At 42.0% G+C, this 23,828-nt stretch overlaps 2 protein-coding genes across 6 annotated transcripts in view; one reads left to right on the forward strand and one right to left on the reverse strand.

The window, feature by feature from the left end:
- The window catches only part of ahi1 (Abelson helper integration site 1), a 33,562-nt gene extending 31,925 nt beyond the window's left edge, over nucleotides 1-1,637 (forward strand). For all 5 annotated transcript variants that reach the window (XM_060934440.1, XM_060934442.1, XM_060934439.1 and 2 more), the window contains 2 exons: nucleotides 700-779; nucleotides 1,026-1,637. In XM_060934440.1, the coding sequence (XP_060790423.1) occupies nucleotides 700-779; nucleotides 1,026-1,200 (255 nt within the window). In that variant the 3' untranslated portion in view covers nucleotides 1,201-1,637. The remainder of the gene's footprint in view (nucleotides 1-699; nucleotides 780-1,025) is intronic.
- A 4,580-nt stretch (nucleotides 1,638-6,217) lies between these two features.
- On the reverse strand, nucleotides 6,218-17,328 carry slc18b1 (solute carrier family 18 member B1). The gene is made up of 14 exons (XM_060933104.1): nucleotides 17,313-17,328; nucleotides 17,054-17,169; nucleotides 16,829-16,924; nucleotides 13,821-13,894; nucleotides 12,977-13,124; nucleotides 12,596-12,752; nucleotides 11,946-12,082; nucleotides 11,738-11,839; nucleotides 11,481-11,572; nucleotides 11,269-11,364; nucleotides 7,464-7,538; nucleotides 7,283-7,376; nucleotides 7,143-7,192; nucleotides 6,218-6,621 (listed from the first exon to the last, which is right to left on the reverse strand). The coding sequence occupies exons 2-14, from the start codon at nucleotides 17,165-17,167 to the stop codon at nucleotides 6,534-6,536; spliced, it is 1,323 nt and encodes a 440-aa protein (XP_060789087.1). The 5' UTR covers nucleotides 17,168-17,169; nucleotides 17,313-17,328; the 3' UTR covers nucleotides 6,218-6,533.
- Between the last annotated feature and the right edge of the window lie 6,500 nt (nucleotides 17,329-23,828).

Genomic DNA, 23,828 nt, shown 5'->3' on the forward strand with positions numbered 1-23,828 from the left:
AAATCTCCTTTGTTCGTGTCATGATACACTTCCACAAGCATGTATTGTGAAGATCAGACTTTGATAGATCCCTGTTCTTTAAATAAAATAGTGCCCACTCACACCTGATTGTCATCCCGTTGATTGAAAACACCTGACTCTAATTTCACCTTTAAATTAACTGCTAATCCTAGAGGTTCACATACTTTTGCCACTCACAGATATGTAATATTGGATCATTTTCCTCAATAAATAAATGACCAAGTATAATATTTTTGTCTCCTTTGTTTAACTGGGTTCTCTTTATCCACTTTTAGGACTTGTGTGAAAATCTGATGATGTTTTAGGTCATATTTATGCAGAAATATAGAAAATTCTAAAGGGTTCACAAACTTTCAACCACCACTGTAGATGGTCTCAAAATGGTAAGGCACCCATGTTTTGTTTTCAGTTCCAGATTTTAATGTAATGTTACAGTGCATAATGTTCTTAGTGTTATCTAGGGTGTTGTCTCTACTTCTTTGCTTCACCATGATCATGATGGAAAAGGCATACAAATTCTGTAGGACTAAGCTTGATGCATGCTGTGCTTTTATAAAACTGATGAAGATAATTAACAAATTTGTTTTGATGACGGAAGCTAGGTTTGTTAGAAAATAGAGCAGACAGTGTTTTGGATTAGGCACTGATTTCACGTCTCTCTGTTCCATTCTACTGCAGTTGTCTGCAGCTGTCAGTGCCTCTGGAGAGCTGAAGATCATTTCAGAACAGGACACTGATGCTGAGGCACCTTCTGTCAAGTACTGCTCACTACTAACCTCTAATATATTCTTCTCCAGAGCCCTCTTGTTATTCTGAGTCGAAAATTTTACATAGGCAAAAGTGCCTTAAATGTTTTAAACAAACACTTGGTGTTATTTTTACCCAAAGAGCTTTATCTATCTCATATTCACCTTTTGTGTATTGTTTTTGTGCGTTTCTAGAAGCTGATAAGGCACTGTAAGAGTATCATGGCATGACGTTCTTTTTCTTAATCTTATTTTAAGAATTAAAAAGAAGAAGAAAAGGGTGAAGAAAAGTGAGCTTCCTTATGATCTTCCACCAACCACATCAGCAGATATCGACACTTCTGTACCTTCTACCAGAAAACCGAGACCTCTTCCAAGATTAGGACAAACCAACAGTTCTTTCAAATCAGGAACACAGGACAGATTGGGGTGACAAATAATACTCAGGAGAAAGGAAAAATATATGCATGTTTAAGTCACCAGTGTACTTGATCATGTTTTTGCAATCAAGCCTTCTATTTGAATGCATTTTTGTAATTTTTTTAAATGTTTATTTTAATAAGCAGTACTAAGTGATTTCTCATGTTTTGTTTTTATTTTTTAGCAGTGTTTAATATGTGCTCATTTGACAATGTGACTGTAAAGGTTTAAATAAACAGCCACAGGGAAAGCAGGAAAAAGTGCAGGATTTATTAAGTAAGTAAAAGTTTAATTGAACACAGGTAAACACATTAGTCCTTTTTTTAAATCAGTAAACATGGTACAAAATTGGGATAGTGTTTCATTTACATTTATAACAGGAGTATTCACTTTGATCCATTGCTTGTACAACCCCGATTCCAAAAAAAGTTGGGACAAAGTATAAATTGTAAATAAAAACGGAATGCAATAATTTACAAATCTCAAAAACTGATACTGTATTCACAATAGAACATAGACAACATATCAAATGTCGAAAGTGAGATATTTTGAAATTTCATGCCAAATATTGGCTCATTTGAAATTTCATGACAGCAACACATCTCAAAGTTGGGACAGGGGCAATAAGAGGCTGGAAAAGTTAAAGGTACAAAAAAGGAACAGCTGGAGGACCAAATTGCAACTCATTAGGTCAATTGGCAATAGGTCATTAACATGATTGGGTATAAAAAGAGCATCTTGGAGTGGCAGCAGCTCTCAGAAGTAAAGATGGGAAGAGGATCACCAATCCCCCTAATTCTGCGCCGACAAATAGTGGAGCAATATCAGAAAGGAGTTCGACAGTGTAAAATTGTAGAGTTTGAACATATCATCATCTACAGTGCATAATATCATCAAAAGATTCAGAGAATCTGGAAGAATCTCTGTGCGTAAGGATCAAGGCCGGAAAACCATACTGGGTGCCCGTGATCTTCGGGCCCTTAGATGGCACTGCATCACATACAGGCATGCTTCTGTATTGGAAATCACAAAATGGGCTCAGGAATATTTCCAGAGAACATTATCTGTGAACACAATTCACCGTGCCATCCGCCGTTGCCAGCTAAAACTCTATAGTTCAAAGAAGAAGCCGTATCTAAACATGATCCAGAAGTGCAGACGTCTTCTCTGGGCCAAGGCTCATTTAAAATGGACTGTGGCAAAGTGGAAAACTGTTCTGTGGTCAGACGAATCAAAATTTGAAGTTCTTTATGGAAATCAGGGACGCCGTGTCATTCGGACTAAAGAGGAGAAGGACGACCCAAGTTATCATCGGCGCTCAGTTCAGAAGCCTGCATCTCTGATGGTATGGGGTTGCATTAGTGCGTGTGGCATGGGCAGCTTACACATCTGGAAAGACACAATCAATGCTGAAAGGTATATCCAAGTTCTAGAGCAAGATATGCTCCCACCCAGACGACGTCTCTTTCAGGGAAGACCTTGCATTTTCCAACATGACAATGCCAAACCACATACTGCATCAATTACAGCATCATGGCTGCGTAGAAGAAGGGTCTGGGTACTGAACTGGCCAGCCTGCAGTCCAGATCTTTCACCCATAGAAAACATTTGGCGCATCATAAAATGGAAGATACGATAAAAAAGACCTAAGACAGTTGAGCAACTAGAATCCTACATTAGACAAGAATGGGTTAACATTCCTATCCCTAAACTTGAGCAACTTGTCTCCTCAGTCCCCAGACGTTTACAGACTGTTGTAAAGAGAAAAGGGGATGTCTCACAGTGGTAAACATGGCCTTGTCCCAACTTTTTTGAGATGTGTTGTCATGAAATTTAAAATCACCTAATTTTTCTCTTTAAATGATACATTTTCTCAGTTTAAACAGTTGATCTGTCATCTATGTTCTATTCTGAATAAAATATGGAATTTTGAAACTTCCACATCATTGCATTCTGTTTTTATTTACAATTTGTACTTTGTCCCAACTTTTTTGGAATCGGGGTTGTATATTTTAGTGTTGTTACATACTTGTAGGTCCATGTCTTGGAGCGTTTGGACTGCAATCCGCTTTAAGAACGCGTAAAATGCTAATCAGACCTGGCTGCCAAGTGTGTTGGTAGTGAGCCCTGGCAGTGTGATATAATTTGCATGTGCTGTGTGAACCTTAGCCCAATGAGAATTAGTTTATAATTGAAGCCCTGAAACTGAGTGGTGTTTACATTTTTACACTTTATTTACATTTATTCAATTTCCACATTCCCTACCAAAGCAACTTAAATTGAAGCTGAGAAGTTGAGGGTTAAGTGCTTGCTTAAGGGCCCAACAGTAACAACTGAGCCTTAACTGCAGCTTTATGTATGGTGAAACAGATGTGATCTGTGGAATCTTTTACAAATGCAAATCTTAAACTCTGAAGCAGCTGAATGTCCATCATATTAGAAACAATCATTCAGACGTGTGATTTTAGAACAAAATAATTCCTTGTTTTAGTGGAGATTTCCCTCAGAGACAGTGTATACAGATTCCAAATCCATAATCAGGCCTGGGAATAATTAGTCATCTTTATGTTGCACTTCATGGGTGGCACGGTGGTGTAGTGGTTAGCGCGGTCACCTCACAGCAAGAAGGTCCAGGTTCGAGCCCAGTGGCCAATGAGAGCCTTTCTTTGTGGAGTTTGCATGTTCTCCCCGTGTCCGCGTGGGTTTCCTCCGGGTGCTCCGGTTTCCCCCACAGTCCAAAGACATGCAGGTTAGGTTAACTGGTGACTCTAAATTGACCGTAGGTGTGAATGTGAGTGTGAATGGTTGTCTGTGTCTATGTGTTAGCCCTGTGATGACCTGGCGACTTGTCCAGGGTGTACCCCGCCTTTCGCCCATAGTCAGCTGGGATAGGCTCCAGCTTGCTTGCGACCCTGTAGAAGGATAAAGCAGCTAGAGATAATGAGATGAGATGAGATAATTCCTTGTTTTAGTGGAGATTTCCCTCAGAGACAGTGTATACAGATTCCAAATCCATAATCAGGCCTGGGAATAATTAGTCATCTTTATGTTGCACTTCATGGGTGGCACGGTGGTGTAGTGGTTAGCGCGGTCACCTCACAGCAAGAAGGTCCAGGTTCGAGCCCAGTGGCCAATGAGAGCCTTTCTTTGTGGAGTTTGCATGTTCTCCCCGTGTCCGCGTGGGTTTCCTCCGGGTGCTCCGGTTTCCCCCACAGTCCAAAGACATGCAGGTTAGGTTAACCGGTGGCTCTAAATTGACCGTAGGTGTAAATGGGTGTTTGTCTCTATGTGTCAGCCCTGCGATGACCTGGTGACTTGTCCAGGGTGTACCCTGCCTCTCACCCATAGTCGGCTGGGATAGGCTCCAGCTTGCCTGCGACCCTGTAGAACAGGATAAGCAGCTACAGATAATGGATGGATGGATATTGCACTTTACATTTCTGCTTTGTTTTTAGTGCTCATATTAAGCACATTAGGTATTTTTGAGCTTTACAAATTCTTTAAGCTTTAACAATTTGATCATAGGTAAACTTAATGAGGAATAAGCCAGTGGCTCTAAACTTTATCTACAAAGTCATATCTCCAGAGCATCATAGTCATATACTCCGTGTACAGCAATTTTGCTGTATCTGGGATTATTGGTACAGAGCTGGTTACATTAATTTTTGTGAATTCTGAGTCTATTAAGTAGAATTTTTAGTGATACATAATTATGTGTGTGTAAGAAACCTCTTATAGAATAGCAAGATGAGTGGGCTCAAAGATCATGACTTAATTTTTCTGTTTTTCCATTTAAATTTCTCAATTTTAAATATTGCTATTTACACAAAAAAAAGGTGAATTTTATTACCATTACATTGGTTCCAAGACAGCCATTATTGACATACATTTATAATTGAGTACCTCTTTACATTTAGTAGATCAGTGACTTTTTAAATGCAGTATAATAACAGGCTGCCACCTTTGAAACAGTCATACACTGTCTTTTCACGTAAAATGTTTCTATTTTATAACGTCCTACTCATTTCTAATAGCAGGCCACGGAAACTTGTATCACCACCACAACAGTGTTGAAACTGCAAAAAATTGCTTGAAGCAATCAAGACCGTTTCATACTTCCTCAACTGTGTCCATCAGGTGACCGGTAATATGGTTTTCTTTTGCCAAGCAGCCACACACAAGCCTAAGCTGATGCCAGCAGTCTAAGCTCGCTTACCACCATTCAGCTCTGGAGCAGTGGATACATGTGACAAGTCTGGTGATCCTTGGAGAAACTACGCATCTTGATGCATAATGGCAAATTTTGTCTGGGGGGGGGGGAAGGCAGCCTAGTAATTGGAAAACTGAATACTACAGTATACATCAACAGCTGAGAGCATCTTGTGCTAGCATATGGGGGGGGAACCCTACCCCACTTTCAATTTAATAATAAAGCAGAGTTCTTCCAGAAATAGTTGGTTGAGAATGTAAAATAGAAAAACAAATTTGTGAGCCAGGCCTAATTACCCAGCATGTAACCAACTTTGCTAATGCGCCCAAGGCTGAAAAGAATAAATTCCTCCAGCTCCATCACGCTCCTTCATCTTTCCCTTAATCACAACAAAAACCTCTTTCTCTTATTGGACACCTAATAACTCAGCATGTGTCTGACCTCACTAATGCTCTCACGGCTTTAAGTAATCAAATCCCTACAGCTCCATCACGTTTCATCATCAGGTGGAAATATTTCCCAGAAGAATAAGACTGTTACTGTAGGAACAGGCACACCACCTGCCTATTACTTTAATACGTTTGATTTCAGTGCCAATGGTGGACATGTAAGACACTTTCATATTTAGGTAACAAACATGATATAAACACTGATATTTATGATTCACTTAGTTATATAAAATATATAACTAAGCTGTAAAGAATAATTAATACATCATTTAACCAAAGATGAGCTAGTAAAAATATATACAAAGTTTCATACATAGTATTATTTACAGTCTTAATCTCTGTGTAGAAAGATCATTAATCATACACTGCATATCAAAACTTTTTTTTACGTAATCTGTGCAACTTAACCCTCTGTAATGGATAAAGTTATAACTATAGGTTTTGGAGTCCCAATACATTTCAAATACAATAAACTTGCTTTACAAATGAATAGCACCTGATTGTCCACCACACGTTTGCTATTCCCAGGTTAAAAGCATTTTCTTGCTCTAAAGCATTTGTGTTTTCACAACACAGCTATTAATATGAAGAATTAAATTTCTTTGTATTGACAATACTCGTTTCCACATAGTGATGTACCAATGCACCACAGATAACTTCAGCTTGGTCAGCAATTAGAGTACATAATCAAACAGAAGTTTCTGAAGATGAGCAGAGAAGAGGGGATTTTTCCCCAGTGTACAATGTGCATTCAGCCCCATTGATTTTCTGAAATCTGAAATCAAAATACAAAACAGTATCAGAGCCAAATGTATTGTGTCTGGGATGATATACTGTACAGCTATGGGGGGGCGGGGGAATCACTTAATGGTGACCACCATTAAGTGGGTGGCACTGTCGCCTCACAGCGAGAAGGTTCTGGGTTTGAGCCCAGTGGCTGACAGGGGCCTTTCTGTGTGGAGTTTGCATGTTCTCTCTGTGTCTGTGTGGGTTGCCTCTGGGTGCTCTGGTTTCTCCCACAGTCCAAAGACATGCAGTTATGGTAGGTTTACTGGCTACTCCAAATTGCCCATAGGTGTGAATGTGTGCGCGCATGCACAGAAAGCAACTAGCCACCCTACTGCGGCAATTCTGGCCAAGTCAACCAAACATGGTTTGCTTTAAGCCCAGATTGGGTTCAGCAGTGGCAATCATGACCATTAAAAGTGGTCTCTATTATTATTATTATTATTATTATTATTATTTACACAGCTGTATTTGTGAGGAAAATCCAATAAAGTAGACATAAGAAATTACCCTTTCTTGTGTACTTCTTCTTTGGCTAAAAATAACATGAGTAGGAAGGCCTGGACAGAACAAGGAGAAAAAGAAATATTAATCCTCATAGGTAATGCTTTACCAACTCTGCCGTAGCTATCTGAAATCTTTATGCTTACAGCAATAAAGGTGATCCCTCCTTGAAAACCTGCACCCCATGCAAAATTCACTTTCTGTGTGATGAATCCACCAATAGTGGGCCCAAAGAACATCCTTCCACAAAATGAAGAGCATCACAGCTTTAATAAAATGGTGATTAATCTTAAAATGTTAAAAAGCCAAAACATGGTTAATACGTACCCTGCAGACCACACAGCTGAAAACAGTCCTGATACCAAACCCAGTGTGCTTAAGCTTTCCTCAAATCCATTTTCACTACAGTGGAGACGGGAGGGAAAAAACCCACAAAAACACACGTTTTGTTCCTTCTTTCAAATAAGGATTCTGTTAAGAATAAATGGTTAAATAACAAGCTAACATTACAACCCCGATTCCAAAAAAAGTTGGGACAAAGTACAAATTGTAAATAAAAACGGAATGCAATAATTTACAAATCTCAAAAACTGATATTGTATTCACAATAGAACATAGACAACATATCAAATGTCGAAAGTGAGACATTTTGAAATTTCATGCCAAATATTGGCTCATTTGAAATTTCATGACAGCAACACATCTCAAAGTTGGAACAGGGGCAATAAGAGGCTGGAAAAGTGAAAGGTACAAAAAAGGAACAGCTGGAGGACCAAATTGCAACTCATTAAGTCAACTGGCAATAGGTCATTAACATGACTGGGTATAAAAAGAGCATCTTGGAGTGGCAGCGGCTCTCAGAAGTAAAGATGAGAAGAGGATCACCAATCCCCTTAATTCTGTGCCGACAAATAGTGGAACAATATCAGAAAGGAGTTCGACAGTGTAAAATTGCAAAGAGTTTGAACATATCATCTACAGTGCATAATATCATCAAAAGATTCAGAGAATCTGGAAGAATCTGTGCGCAAGGGTCAAGTCTGGAAAACCATACTGGGTGCCCGTGATCTTCGGGCCCTTAGACGGCACTGCATCACATACAGGCATGCTTCTGTATTGGAAATCACAAAGTGGGCTCAGGAATATTTCCAGAGAACATTATCTGTGAACACAATTCACCGTGCCATCCACCGTTGCCAGTTAAAACTCTATAGTTCAAAGAAGCCGTATCTAAACATGATCCAGAAGCGCAGACGTCTTCTCTGGGCCAAGGCTCGTTTAAAATGGACTGTGGCAAAGTGGAAAACTGTTCTGTGGTCAGACAAATCAAAATTTGAAGTTCTTTATGGAAATCAGGGACGCCGTGTCATTCCGACTAAAGAGGAGAAGGACGACCCAAGTTGTCATCAGCGCTCAGTTCAGAAGCCTGCATCTCTGATGGTATGGGGTTGCATTAGTGCGTGTGGCATGGGCAGCTTACACATCTGGAAAGACACCATCAATGCTGAACGGTATATCCAGGTTCTAGATATGCTCCCATCCAGACGACATCTCTTTCAGGGAAGACCTTGCATTTTCCATCATGACAATGCCAAACCACATACTGCATCAATTACAGCATCATGGCTGCGTAGAAGAAGGGTCCGGGTACTGAACTGGCCAGCCTGCAGTCCAGATCTTTCACCCACAGAAAACATTTGGCGCATCATGAAACGGAAGATATGACAAAAAAAAAAAAAAAAAAAGACCCAAGACAACTCGTCTCCCCAGTCCCCAGACGTTTACAGACTGTTGTAAAGAGAAAAGGGGATGTCTCACAGTGGTAAACATGGACTTGTCCCAACTTTTTTGAGATGTTATGAAATTTAAGATCACCTAATTTTTCTCTTTAAATGATACATTTTCAGTTTAAACATTTGATGTCATCTATGTTCTATTCTGAATAATATGGAATTTTGAAACTTCCACATCATTGCATTCCATTTTTATTTACAATTTGTACTTTGTCCCAACTTTTTTGGACTCGGGGTTGTACAAGTAAAGCTGGTATTTTACACACATGATTTTGTAAACTTGAGTAGAACTCTTCCTGTTTTTCTTTGGAACCCTTAAAATGTTCTGTGACGAACCCTATAATCCTATGAGAAAGCAATCCAAGTGGAAACTTTTTAGGAAGTTCAGAATCCTTAATTATCCAATGAGCCCATAAAGAACCATTAAAGAAGTGTACTGGCATGTGATTGGTCACTATTAGGAACATAATGAACAGACCAGAAAAGTTTAAAGATTACACTTTTCATTAACTTTGCCAGTCAGGATAAAATAGTGAGGAAATCCTAGGAGTAATTACTTGTCAAATCATGTGAAACTTTTTTCAATCAACAAATAAGATATTTAATGTTCAAACTGATAAATTATTGTTTTTTGTAAATATTCTCACATTCTGAACTTGATGCCTCCAACACATTCCAAAAAAGTTGGGACAAGGGCAAGAAAAGACTGGGAAAAATACAAAATGCTCATCTCATTATCTCTAGCCACTTTATCCTTCTACAGGGTTGCAGGCAAGCTGGAGCCTATCCCAGCTGACTACGGGCGAAAGGCAGGGTACACCCTGGACAAGTCGCCAGGTCATCACAGGGCTGACACAGAACCATTCACACTCACATTCACACCCACGGTCAATTTAGAGTCACCAGTTAACCTAACCTGCATGTCTTTGGACTGTGGGGGAAACCGGAGCACCCGGAGGAAACCCACGCGGACACGGGGAGAACATGCAAACTCCGCACAGAAAGGCCCTCGCCGGCCACAGGGCTCGAACCCGGACCTTCTTGCTGTGAGGCGACAGTGCTAACCACTACACCACCGTGCCGCCTGCAAAATGCTCAAGTGCAAAAAAAAAAAAAAAGAAAAAAAAAAGGCGCATGGTGCGAGGTTTACCACTTTGTGAAATACTGCGTTGGCAAATAGTACAACAGTTTAAGGACAATGTTGCTCAATGTACAATTGCAAGGTATTTAGTGAGTTCACCATTGACAATCCATAACATCAAAACATTCAAGGGCAAGGCCAAAAGCCAACACTGAATACCTGTAACTTTCGATCCTTCAGGTGGCACTGCATTAAAAACTGACATGATGGTGGAAAGGATATTACTATATGGGCTTGGGAACTCCTCATAAAACCACTGTCCGTAAACACAGTTCGTGGCTACATCTACCATGCAAAGCAAAAGCCATATAATCAACATCGAGAAATGCTGCTGAATTCTCTGGGTTCGAGTGCATCCAAGATGGACTGATGCAAAGTGAAAAAGTCTGCTGTGGTCCACATTTTGAATTGTTTTTGGAAATTATGGATGTTGTGTCCTCTGAGCGAAAGAGGAAAAGAACAAAATTGTTACTAGCACAAAGTTCAAAAGCCAGCATCTGTGATGGTATGGGGGCATGTTAATGCACATGGCATGGGTAATTTGCACATCTGTGAAAGCACCATTAATGTTCAAAGATAAATACAGGTTTTGGAGCAACATATGCTGCCATCCAGACAACGTTCCTGCTTATTTCATGCAAGACAATGCCAAGCCACATTCTGCACGTGTTACAAGAGTGTGGCTTAATAGTAAGAGAGTGCGGGTGCTAAACTGGCCTGCCTGCCTGCCTCCCACTGAAAATGTGTGATGCATTATGAAGCACAATGTACAACAACAGAGACCCCGGGCTGTTGAGCAACTGAAGTCATACAGTATGTCAAGCAAGAATGGGAAACAAGTTCATTTTCAAAACTTTAACAATTAGTGTCCTCAGTTCCCAAATGCTTACTGAGTGTTGTTAAAAAGAAAAGGTGAAGTAACACAGGGGTAAACATATCACTGTCCTAACTTTTTTGGAACGTGTTGCAGGCAAATTGACAATTAGTGTATATTTACAAAAAACAATAATATTAATCAGTTTGAAGTTGAACATTAAATATCTCGTCTTTGTATCGTACTCAACTGAATACATGTCAAAAAGGATTTGCAAATCATTGCATTCTAGTTTTATTTACATTTTATGCAGCGTCCCAACTTTTTTGAAATTGGGGTTGTACATAAGTTAAAAAAAAAAATAAAAAAATTCTGTTCTCTTACTGTGCACAGATGAGCATCTCAGTGAAGGTGGGGATACAGGTCATGCACAGAGAAAACCCGATGACCACCAGCATGACAACAGTAAGCCAAAGCTCACTAAATAATAAACAAACAAAATATAATTATTCTAATTCAGCCCATAATTACTTGCTTGTTACAAGTTAACTAATTAATATTTAATCTACTAATTACTCTATATTTGATAGGACTACCTCTTGATATGAAAGACAGGAATAGGACCCAGTAAACAAAAGCCAACTCCTGTTGCCATTCCTCCTATCGCCATCATCCACCTTCTGCTGAACTGCACAAAAAAAAAAAAAAAATGCAGTAAAATAAACAGTAAGAGAAGGGATTTGCTCAGGAATCAAACAGTGGCTCTGGGATTTAACTTTACATCCTTCTGTAACTAGAACAGAACTTTAACCAATGACCAACCTGTTCCACTTTAAACAGAAGACTGGCTTACTGGATACTTATCACTTATTATCCCAAGGATGGGGGATGCAGCACCATAGGGTAACGACACTGCAACCATGAGCAGCCCCACAGATTCAGCACTCAGGTGAAACTGAAAAAAAAATATATATAATTAACAGTTACAGTAGGCATTTTACTACAGAATGAGGATGTATGTGACTTCATTGTAGTGACTGAAGAAGGTTGTGTGAAATTACTGCTTCCATGGCAAATATTGATAGGGTTGCATCCAAAAAGCCGAGTCCTGAGCTCAGTGTGAACACCACAAAGCAAATGAGAATCATCTTCACTCCTGAGCAGAGCTTCAAGAAGGAGCCGTGTGAGGCAACTGCATCTGTGTATGAAATATAAACAGTTACACTCACTGGCCACTTTATTAGGAACACCTGTGCATCTATAGATTCATTTAATCAGTCAGTTATATGCATTGCACGGCTGCCATAAAACCAGGGAGATACAGGTCAAAGGCTTCAGTTAATGGTCACATCAAACAAATCACATTAACCAGTGTATAGGTGTTAAAGTGGCCAGTGAATGTATTTCTGCCTATTACATAGAAGACACAGATAATGATCATTATGATGAGTTATGTCCACATGCACATGTCATCGCTCACATGGAAATAATCTGAGCAGTGGTGAGAGTGATAGATTCAATATGTGCACTTATTTATTCTCAGGTTTAAGTGATGAAGACAGCACTGCATTTTCCTTTCACATTTAAAGTAAAAAATAGCCAACACTAACATTCATGTGTTAAAGCGTTAAGGTCAACACTAAAATGCTCTTAGCTGAGTAGCTTCATACATTCAATAAATAAATAAGTAAATAAATAAAGTTTTACCAACCAAAGTTTGGCAAAATCCACATGGTTAAGGGAACAGTCAAAAACAGAACACTTCCCAAAGCAACGAATGGAATTTCATATCCAAATGCCTGATACATCCATCCACCCAAAGGTGGTCCCAGTATGAGACCCATTCCTGTGAAAATCTCAATAAAGCCCTGTGAAAAGATGATTTTTTGGAAATGATTAATCCAAATTTTTTTTTAACCTCATAGTTTGATCTCATGAGAATCTTACAAGTCTTGTCTATGGGATGCTTCATATGTTAACTAATGCAACTGGGTAACTTCAGCTTAAATAGCACTATTGTCTATGCAAGACAGGGCACAGTTATCTTCTAAATACCATGGCTGTTTTGGAAAACATGTTGACTAAAACTCACCAGAACTGTTGCTATATTGTCAGGAAACACTTTTGCTGACACAGCAAAAGAGGACGTTACAGCACCAGCAAAGCCCACTGCATTCACAGACCTTATGATAAAGCAGAGCACGATGAAGATGGTTCCATCAGGAGCTCTATCTAGGAATCTGTGCATTTGTTAGAAAGAAAGACAAAAACAAAGATTTATAATGATATCAACCTTAGTAATGTCAGACATTTTTTACAAAGTTGGTGGGCACCTGTTCATCACACCCATATGTTCTTGCTGGACATCCCATTCCAGATGCAGTCCCCCTTTTCTGTTATAATAACCTCCAATCTTCTGGGAAAGCTTTCCACTAGATTTTGGAGCAAAGCTTTAGGGATCTTCCCATTCAGCCACAAGAGCATTACTCAGGTCAGCATTGATGCTGGGTGAGAAGGTCCAAGACACACTCGGCATCTCAGTTCATCCCAAAGGTGTTCAGTGGGATTGAAGTCAGGGTTCTGTGCATGCTGGATTTCTTCCACCCAACCATGTCTTCATGGATGTTCACTTTGTGCACAGGGACATAGCCATGCTGGAACATGTTTGGGCCTTTTAGTTCCAGTGAGGGGAAACTGTATTTCAGCAGTATACAAAGACATCAATTGTGTGCTTCCAACTTTGAGGCAACAGTTTGGGAAAGAACTACATATGGGTGTGATGGTCAGGTGTCTACATACTTTTGGCCATATAGTACAGTATCTCATTTGTTTACATATGAAAAAAATCCAGAAATTTGATAAATAGTAAAACGTGATGTTAAATAATAAAACTTCAAGATTGACAGACAGCGTAATGAGTGGAATCCAGTACTCACCCAAAGACTACAGTAGTTAATCCTGAAATTAACAGGCCTGAAATTATCATGCATTTAGCTCCGATTTGGACAATCTATATTGCAAACAAAAAGCATGGCTGTAAAACATCTGCATCAGAATCTCTATTCACTAAATATACCAACTACAAATATAATTTTTCAAAACTGCAACGCAATATACAAGACACACATAGCCTCAGTTGTCAGTTTGCTATGCACACCCATAATGTACACTTGCTGCTGCATCACAAACCATTTTATGTGCACTTTTTAGGTATACAGTTACATATAGTCTCCCATCTGGTGGTCTGCTTAATTTGCCAGTTTTCTCTGGTCTCTTCATCAGTTTAAAGGACCACCACTGGCCAGATATTATTTAGGTGGTGACCAGTTCTCTTCACCACACTGATGTGGTATAAGCATGACACTGTGTGTGGTGATTGTACGAGTGTTTGGGTAGAGCAGCACCACAGGGACTTTTCAATAGAGGAGAGTGGGGAGACTTGGGACAGTTTTATATTCCCATAAACTAATTTCAACCAGTTAGGTTTTAGATTACATCAGAAGTTAAATGTTGCCCCTTAGAGTAATCCACTTCCTTTGGAACCACAAAGCTGGATACTGCAATAAGGTTTGTGCAGTTAAATATTTTAATCAGCCAAAACTTGTATCTTCTATTTCACAATCCACCTCCATTCTATGGTGTAATGCATGCTGGTGAATCCAGGATTTGTTAGGAATTAAAGTATGGAGCCTAGAGTTACCATATATAATGTTATTTATTAAACTTATGGCCCTTTTCCACTACCCTTTTTCAGCTCACTTCAGCTCGCTTCAGCTCACTTCAGCCCGACACGGCTCGCATTTCGACTACCAAAAACCAGCACGACTCAGCTCGTTTCAGCCCTGCTTAGCCCCTAAAACTCGCACCGTTTTGGAGTGGGGCTGAAGCGAGCCAAACCGTGCCGAGTGAGGCTGGGGGCGTGAGCAGACACTCCCCTGTGCACTGATTGGTGAGGAGGAGTGTCCTCACATGCCCACACACGCCCCGCGAGCGCGCTGGGATCTGTAAACACCGCAAACCCGGAAGAAGAAGAATTACGAATTACGAGAATTTCTGAAGCCTTATGTGCCTCGCCTCATCTATACACTCTTGCCAGTATCTGTTGGCGTTGTCGGTGACAACAAGCCACAGCACCAAGACCAGCAACACTAACGACTCCATGTCCTCCATGTTTATTGTTTACTATCCGGGTCGTGAGACTACCGCTTAAAAGCTCACTGAATCAGTGACATACAGAGCATCGTGGACGAGTTCGCGGAGCGCAAGGCTCGTCGTATGCCCTTCAAATAATGCGCGCAGTAGGCTATTGATGTTTTATTATGAGCCATGTACAGTATGTCGCCTAATGTTTTTTGTTTCTGAGTTACATGTTCGTTTGAAGGACTTAATGTACAAAATAACATAGTTGCACCCCGTAGTGTTGAAATTGGTAAACACAGTGCATTCAGTGAGGTTTGCACCGCCCTCCTTTTATTTCTGACTCTTCCTGTCACCGTTGCAACCTCTGAGCGCTCATTCGTATGCCCTTCAAATAATGTGCGCAGTATAGGCTATTGATGTTTTATTATGAGCCATGTACAGTATCCTAATGTTTTTTGTTTCTGAGTTACATGTTCGTTTGAAGGACTTGATGTACTAAATAACATAGTTGCACCCGGTAGTGTTGAAATTGGTAAACACCGCAGTTGCGGACATTTTGTAGCCTAAAATGATGTTATGATAAGCTTTAATAAAGGGCCCGGTCATTTGCCCCGCCCCCGGCCCGGCTCTGACTTGTTCCGCCACTGTCACTGATGTCACTGTTTGCGCTGCTTAACGACATCACGTGACGTCCACCCACTTTCGCTAACTCCACCCAATGTGTCCACCCACTTCCAGCCAGCACGGTTCAGCGCGGTTGTAGTCGAAATGCAACTCCAACAGCCCTGCTCAGCTCGACTCGGCACGGCACGGCTCAGCCGCGTTTGTAGTGGAAAAGCGGCATTACATTCTGGGGAAAAACATTTGATTTTTTTTTCAAAATGGTCAGATGGGGAGAGTTGGGACAGTTCATGTCAGGTTTTTTCTTGCAGTTTACAAATATAAAATTGCTTAAAAATTTGTTAAAAATGTGGGAGTGTACCTGCCTGATGAAACCAATTTCATTCCTTCTTGAGAATGGAACTGTTTTGTCTCGCCAGGTTTTGGGTAAACTGACATTTTTCTATATCTGTGCCACCAGTGTGTGTTCATACAGATCATATGTTACGTGTTTTGATCATAAATAAAAATTAAACACGTAGGCCTAGGTATTTTATTTTTGTTCCATGTCTCCACACCATGTCCCAACATAATGTCCCATGTCTCCCCTCAATGTGTCATGTTTCCCTACAAAAAATAATGACGGAAAACATGAAGCCTGAAGGTCAGTATATGTGACAAGCTGAGAAACTAATGTGGTAAGAAATTTCACACAAGCTACAAAAGCTGAAAACTTGTCCCAAGTCTCCTCGCTCTCCCCTACCATGGAGTCATTGCTGGACACTGGACACTCAGGGGAGAAAGAAAAAAAAAAAAAAAAAAAGTACCTTTCCTTGTTACTGAGGTTGTACCATCAAGGGTACAGCTTATGCAGTTTTAATTTGCACCTTACTACTGGAAACGTGACTATAGTATTCCTTTAAAATAACTTCATGAACATAAAGGGTATGTACTAGTTTTTATAGTAAAGCTTTAAAAGGTACAGTATACTACATGCACCTTTTTAGATGAAAGATACTTATTAAAGGAACAAAAAGATGTAGACTTGTGGTTCCACCCCAGAAACAAAGAAAGGTACAGTTGAGTAGCCTTTTCCCCCCTGACAGTGTATGGGAAGTCTACATAGTAAAAGTACGTATCTACAGTAATTATACAAATCTTTCAGTGCCCTGGAGTGTAAAATTGAAAATGAGCAACAACTTACATATTTCCCCAAGATCAATGATCCAATCAAAGTGAAGAAAGCATAGCATCCAAATATTAACCCAATGATTGCTTGGCTTACTCCTTTTCTCTCTGCCTACAAGAAATGCAATTCATATTCAATTCATTTCACAAAAGCTACACAAGTCTATTAACTTCAGTTTAGGCTGATATTCACTGATCTTTATTTTACATTATACAAAGCAATTTTACAGAGAGTTCTTACCTCTGGTGGAAAAAATGGTCCTAATATTGAATAGCATATCATTGAGCTGAAGTTTATGGACGCCATAGCAATTGAAGTAAGGAGCTGCTGACGACTCATCTTTGAGAGAGACATGTCTGACAGTGCAACACAATAATAATCAACTTTGAGTCACTCACTAATCATTTAATTTTCTCTGAAATTAAATAAAATCAACATAAGGTTAGTGTGCAAGTTAAGAATAATGTGGAAAAAAAGACCAAAGCCTGAGTGTACAGACCTGCACTGTGGTGTGTCTCTTGGTGTAAATAGTGCTCAAGTCTCACTACAGTCAGTCTGAACTGAACTCCTGCTGAGGGAGGAAGGGCTATTTTCCCCACCCGTATTACAACAAACCCGCCTTTTTTCTTTTTCTTTTTTTTTAATGATGCCAGGGACAATGAAAATTATGTGATTTGTTAAATCACATGTTCCTGTGGCTGCACATTTTAATATCACCTCTGGACCTCAAGGTAACAGCAGTAGGTAAGATTTGCTTGACTACAACTAGAAATAGTAATCCATCACTGTTTCCAAGACATATCTTAAAACACTATCCCTGCTGCTGTGTCCTACTGGTCTGGATTGGTTGATGGTTTTAATTGGAAAAATGATAAGGAATCTTCCATATAAATACCTTTTAACTAACAAAGTAAGGGAAGTTTCTTTTCAACTGTTACATAGATATTATCCTGACATTCTACAACACTGTGGTAGCATCTGTTATCTTCACCATGGTATGTTGGGGATGTGGAAGCTCAGAGAGACAGGAAGAGACTGAACAAGCTGGTGAAAAGGGCCGGCTCGGTCTTGGACTGCCCTCTAAATTCCATTGGGGAGGTGCGAGAGAGGAGGATGTTAGTTAAGCTAATGTCAATCATGGGCAACACCTCTCATCTCCTACACAACACTGTTGGCGCTCTGAGCAGCTCCTTCAGCAGCAGACTGCTATACCCACGGTGCAAGAAGGAACGCTACTGCAGGTCTTTCATCCCAACTGCTGCCAGACTTTTCAACAACAGCCTGGCATAATGTAGGACTGTTTCTCATGTTAGGATCACTTTATTCTACATCGCATTGCCATCTTCTACTTATGCTGTGCAATAATATTACTATTTGGGATAATATCCTTTTCATTTGCAAGTATCTTCTTAGTCATGTCTCACTCTCAATTGTGTACAATTATGTTCATAGCCTGTGTTTTTTTTTTATCATTTATTGGTTACTTAATTCACATACAGTGGTGCTTGAAAGTTTGTGAACCCTTTAGAATTTTCTATATTTCTGCATAAATGACCTAAAACATCAGACTTTCACACATCATAAAAGTGGATAAAGAGAACCCAGTTAAACAAATGAGAAAAATATTATACTTGGCCATTTATTTATTGAGGAAAATGATCCAATATTACATATCTGTGAGTGGCAAAAGTATGTGAATCTCTAGGATTAGCAGTTAATTTGAAGATGAAAGAGTCAGGTGTTTTCAATCAATGGGATGACAATCAGGTGTGAGTGGGCACCCTGTTTTATTTAAAGAACAGGGATCTATCAAAGTCTGATCTTCACAACACGTTTGTGGAAGTGTATCATGGCATAAACAAAGGAGATTTCTGAGGACCTCAGAAAAAGCGTTGTTGATGCTCATCAGGCTGGAAAAGGTTACAAAACCATCTCTAAAGAGTTTGGACTCCTCCAATCCACAGTCAGACAGATTGTGTACAAATGGAGGAAATTCAAGACCATTGTTACCCTCCCCAGGAGTGGTCGACCAACAAATCACTCCAAGAGCAAGGCGTGTAATATAATTAATTTTCTTTTGTTACAGACATGTAAAGTTTTTTCCTTTACCTGACATGTTTCGCCGGTGTAACTTTCCGTCTTCATCAGAGGGTCAGCCGGATATTGGTGTGTGACGTGCTTTTATAATCAGCTGATGTTACAGAGGTGTGACCTCACTGTCAACATTGACAGGCAGCGGCGCGGGAAGACATTGTCGGCAGGGGGTGCTGTGACGTGACCTGGGACATTTTTTTGAAGGGGGGTCTGGGGGTCCTCCCCCAGAAAATTTTGTATTTCTTAGATGCAATTTCCTGCATTTTAACCAATCAGGCGTCCGAAATCCTTTTAAGCTTGCAATTGCAATATTTCGTTAAACTGCCTACTACTTATAGGCCTAATCCGTAAAAACGACGTTTTTTTTTTTTGAGTGATGACGGAAGAATCTGAAGCTGTCTGTCAATGACAATTCTCAGTTAACACGATTATGAAGGACAGGTTATTTTAGAAGCAGAAGCGCACAGCTGTGGTTTAACAGTCGCAGGTTTTACATCTGCTCTAGATAAAGGCTCGGTCCCACTGGCCGATGGACACAAAACGTATGCAAAAAGGACACAGCGGACGAGCAAAATTTCGGGGGTGGCTCTATCCGTTTTCATCCGCTCCAGAAATGGACAAAATTGGCGAAAATTTGCGAAAACAGAACGGAAAAGAACGGGCGTGGGTAGTATATAGCGGGGATGTTAAACGCATGTTCATAGGAAGCCTAGCGGATGAAAGCGGATGGAAGTGGATGACAGCTCCGAAGGGGTTACCGGTGATAACTGAGAAGCGGACGCATAGCAGAAAGAGCGGATGCATAGCGGATGAAGGGGATGCATCACGTACGCCTAACGGAAACAAAGGGGATGTTGCGCGGATGTATATCGGATGCAGACCGTTCACTGCGCATGCGGGGGGTATGAATTGCGTCTGCTCCGCGGATATAAAGGGATGCAGCACGCACGCCATCAGCATAAAGTGGAAAGACGTGCTGGCGGCTACATCAATACATCTCTACTGAGATCCAGATGATTTTCTCCCCCTTTTTATACAAAATATCGATTGTCCGCTAGGTGTCCTTCTACATACTCTAGACATACTCCAGACATCCTAAATATACGAGATACATCCCAGATATAAACGCTTTGTCCGTTTTGAATACTTTATACACGAGATGCATACGCTTACATCCTTTCTATTTCCGTGCTACTAACGATGAATAGACGTTTCATGTACCTTATCTTTCCTCCCTCTTTCCGTTTTCAGCTGCAGCGGATGTGAGTTGCGAGGATGCCCAGAGGATGCAGAGAGGATACAGCAGACGTTTAACGGATGATAACGGACATAGAACGTTTGTTGCTCGTATATGTCGCGGATTTACATCGTACACAGCGGAAAGTTCATCCGTTCTAAAAGTTTTGTGCAGCTCAAAACTTTTTGCGCGGATGAAATCACAGTGGACGGATGCTCGATGGATAGAGCGTATGAAGCACGTATGCAATGAGTACACAACGGATGCATAGCGTTTTCCAACGGATGGCAAAGATTTTTTTACGTTTTACATCCTCTTTGCATCCATAAGTGCAGTGGGACCGGGCCTTAAACTGAAGGAGACGCGGATTCCACCCGATTACAGCCTTACATACCCAGATCCAGTCAAGCGAGTGTGCATTTCAAATACAGTATTAGTCGCACACACACACACACACACACACACACACACACGAAACAGAACAACACTCTCGCTGGAACAACACAAACACCATGGTTCTCTCAATCAACAGACCGAAATCCATGAACCCACTCATCCTACTACTATGGGTTAGTGACACTAACTTAGTGTTCTATTGCAAAAATCACTCATAAAAGTGATGCAGCGGTATTTCACACTCTCCATTAAGAAAAGTAAAAGTAAAACATGATGAGCATGGACACACCGTTTTAAACGAACATTTTTTAAGACTGTAGTTACATCTGAGTCAACTTCAAAGCACGATGCTAGCAACACCTGCACTTGTTCAAGGCATACCAAATAGGCTCAAGTGAACACGACACAGCGGGCAATTAATAACCAAATGGCCTTACCTTAAAACGCTGTATTGATCATATGACTTCTCGCAATTATTCCACTTAAATCCACACGGTTTAACACACCCAACGCAGATACCAAACTGGAAATGTGCTAACATTGTATTTCTCTACAGACGGTCGACTCGTACTCGCTTCCTGTTGTAATTTCGCGCGCTGAAAAGCTGAACGTCAACGTCACGACAAAAAAAATTCTGATGGTCCACTAGGCTACATATTAAGTTATAAGTTTTAATTAAATCCTTTTTTAAATATCTAAAATGTAGCCCTCATCATCCTACATCTAAAACATGACATATAAAATCAGCAGAGCCAAATTAAAACAAATAAATAAACAAATATATTTGCACGTAAGTTTTGTTTTATGTTCATATCAGTTTTGAGGGTCCACCACCAAGGGGTGCTGCCGCACCCCCCGCACCCCCGGTTCTCGCGCCGGTGTTGACAGGTCGGTCACACCTCCCGCTGTCCGTGTTACACTTGTTCCGATAAACTGTCCTACACGTCAATGCGTCCTACAAAGCCCCACTGCGCATGCGCAGAGCACAAAACGTCATTTCTTGGCATTTGAACAGATTTTTGTCCTACATCATCTGTGCTATAAACGGTGCAGATTAACGGTGTGCATTCAATCTTTACTACTTAATCTAACATAATGCTGATTTCTAACCATTGCGTGAGTCTTGCAATACATCTGAAATATCTCCCTGAAATATCGCTGTGTGTGTGTGTGTGTGTGTGTGTGTGTGTGTGTGTGCCATTTGAGACATCCAAAATGTAATCAGTTTTGTAAGATTTGGTGCAAATCCGTAAACCTGTTCAAAACAAATAGTTGGCCATCTTGAAGTGTTCCAATAAAATGAAATCATTCAAAATTAGTTGTGGAAGTTTGTTTTCTGTGTGCTGTTGCGTCGCCAGACAAGGAGAACGGCTGGATGAATAGGAGAAAGGTAAAACTCAGTTATTTAACTCGAGTGGAGGTGGAGAAAATGAGTTAAATTCCAGAAATGGTGGACTGACACTTTAAGTGGAATGTTATGCTTCTCTGGGTTGGATGTTGTGGCAGCGGGGGCGTGGTCAAGCGCCGGTCTGTGACAGTAGGGCGGAGTCAGGGAAGGTAGGTGGCAGAATCACTACACCTGACGGCAATTAACCTGTGTTTGTCTGTGTCTTCCCAGTGACCACGCCCTATTTAAGGTGGGAGAGCAGAGGCGCTGATCCCCGAACTAGACGCTGGTTGTGTTGATGTGTGGCTGTTCGTTTGAAAAGTTGTTCACTGAAAAGTGTGGGAATAAAGCCCTTTGCAAACCTACTCTGTCCTACCGTCCTCTGTGTTCCGCTCACCCCTATCGAACTGCTACAGTGGTGCTGAAACCCGGGAAAAGTGGAGCACCAGCCGAGCAGCCCCATGGAGTCCTCCCCATTCGCCGACCTGGTCCACGCCCTCGCCACGGCCCAGCAAAGCCAGCACCAGGCGCTTGTCACCCTCCGGAAGGAGCAAGAGCGACGCTTCGAGGCCCTGGTGCTGGCTCAACAAGAAGATCGAGAGGCGTTCTGGCATCTCGTCACGTCGGCGGGGTCCACCAGCGCTCCTACCGCGGGCCCGTCTCCCCTCACCGTCACCAAGATGGGCCCGCAGGACGACCCCGAGGCGTTCATCACGCTCTTTGAGCAAGTCGCCGAGGCCTCAGTGTGGCCGATGGAGCAGCGCGCGCCACGCCTCCTCCCCCTGCTAACGGGAGAGGCACAGCTGGCCGCGCTACAGCTCCCCGCTGGCTGGCCTACGCGGACCTCCGCCGGGCCGTCCTCCAGCGCGTGGGGCGCACCCCAGAACAGCAGCGCCAGCACTTCCGCATGTTGCGCTTGGAGGAAGTCGGCCGGCCGTTCGTGTTTGGCCAGCAGCTCCGGGACGCCTGCTGGTGGTGGTTGAGGGCCGACAACCGCGACGCCGAGGGAATCATCGACCAGGTGGTGCTGGAACAGTTCATCGCTCGCTTGCCAGCAGGAACCGCGGAGTGGGTCCAGTGCCACCGCCCGGCGTCGCTGGATCAGGCCGTCGAGCTGGCGGAGGACCATTTGGTGGCAGGACAGCAGATGGCATCTTCTCTCTCTCTCCCTCCTCCTGTGTCCCGTCCTCACCCCATTTCCCCCACCGCGGAGGCGGGGGCCGGCACCTCCCCAGCCGGCCCGCCACACCCGCGGTGCCCTCCCGTTTCTCCCTTCTGTGTCTGTCTCTCCCCCACCTCAGGTGAGTGAGCCCCAGAACACGGGTGCAGAGGGAAAGCCCGGGCCGGTCTGCTGGCACTGAGGGGAGCCGGGCCACCTTCAACAGCAATGCACGGCGATGGAAGTGGGCGCAGTGGTTCGGATCCCTGACGTGCCAGAGGCCACCCTCGATCGGGCCAGAGCGTATCGCATCCCGGTGAGTATCCAAGGGGATACATATCAGGCGTTGGTGGATTCTGGCTGTAACCAGACCTCAATTCACCAAAGCCTGGTTCAAAACGAAACATTGGGGGGAGCACAGGGGGTGAAGGTGTTGTGTGCACGGGGACATTCACAGCTACCCTTTGGTGTCGGTCCACACTTTTTTTCCGAGGGGAAAAATTTATAGTGAAGGTGGCGGTTAATCCTCGCCTTACTCACTCTGTAATTTTGGGGACTGATTGGCCGGGATTTAATGAGACGCTTGGTAAAGAGTGGGTCCTGCCATTTGACAGGGGGAGGTCCCGGTGTCGCTTTGGCGGGAGCAGCTGTCACAGAGCCGTCCACGTCATCTCCGCGTCAGAGTGAGGAGCCGCCGGCTCCTCCTCTCTCTATTGGGGAATCCCTCGCGGATTTCCCATTA

The sequence above is a fragment of the Neoarius graeffei genome, chromosome 11 (genome assembly GCF_027579695.1).
Source record: "Neoarius graeffei isolate fNeoGra1 chromosome 11, fNeoGra1.pri, whole genome shotgun sequence".
Taxonomy (NCBI): domain Eukaryota; kingdom Metazoa; phylum Chordata; class Actinopteri; order Siluriformes; family Ariidae; genus Neoarius; species Neoarius graeffei.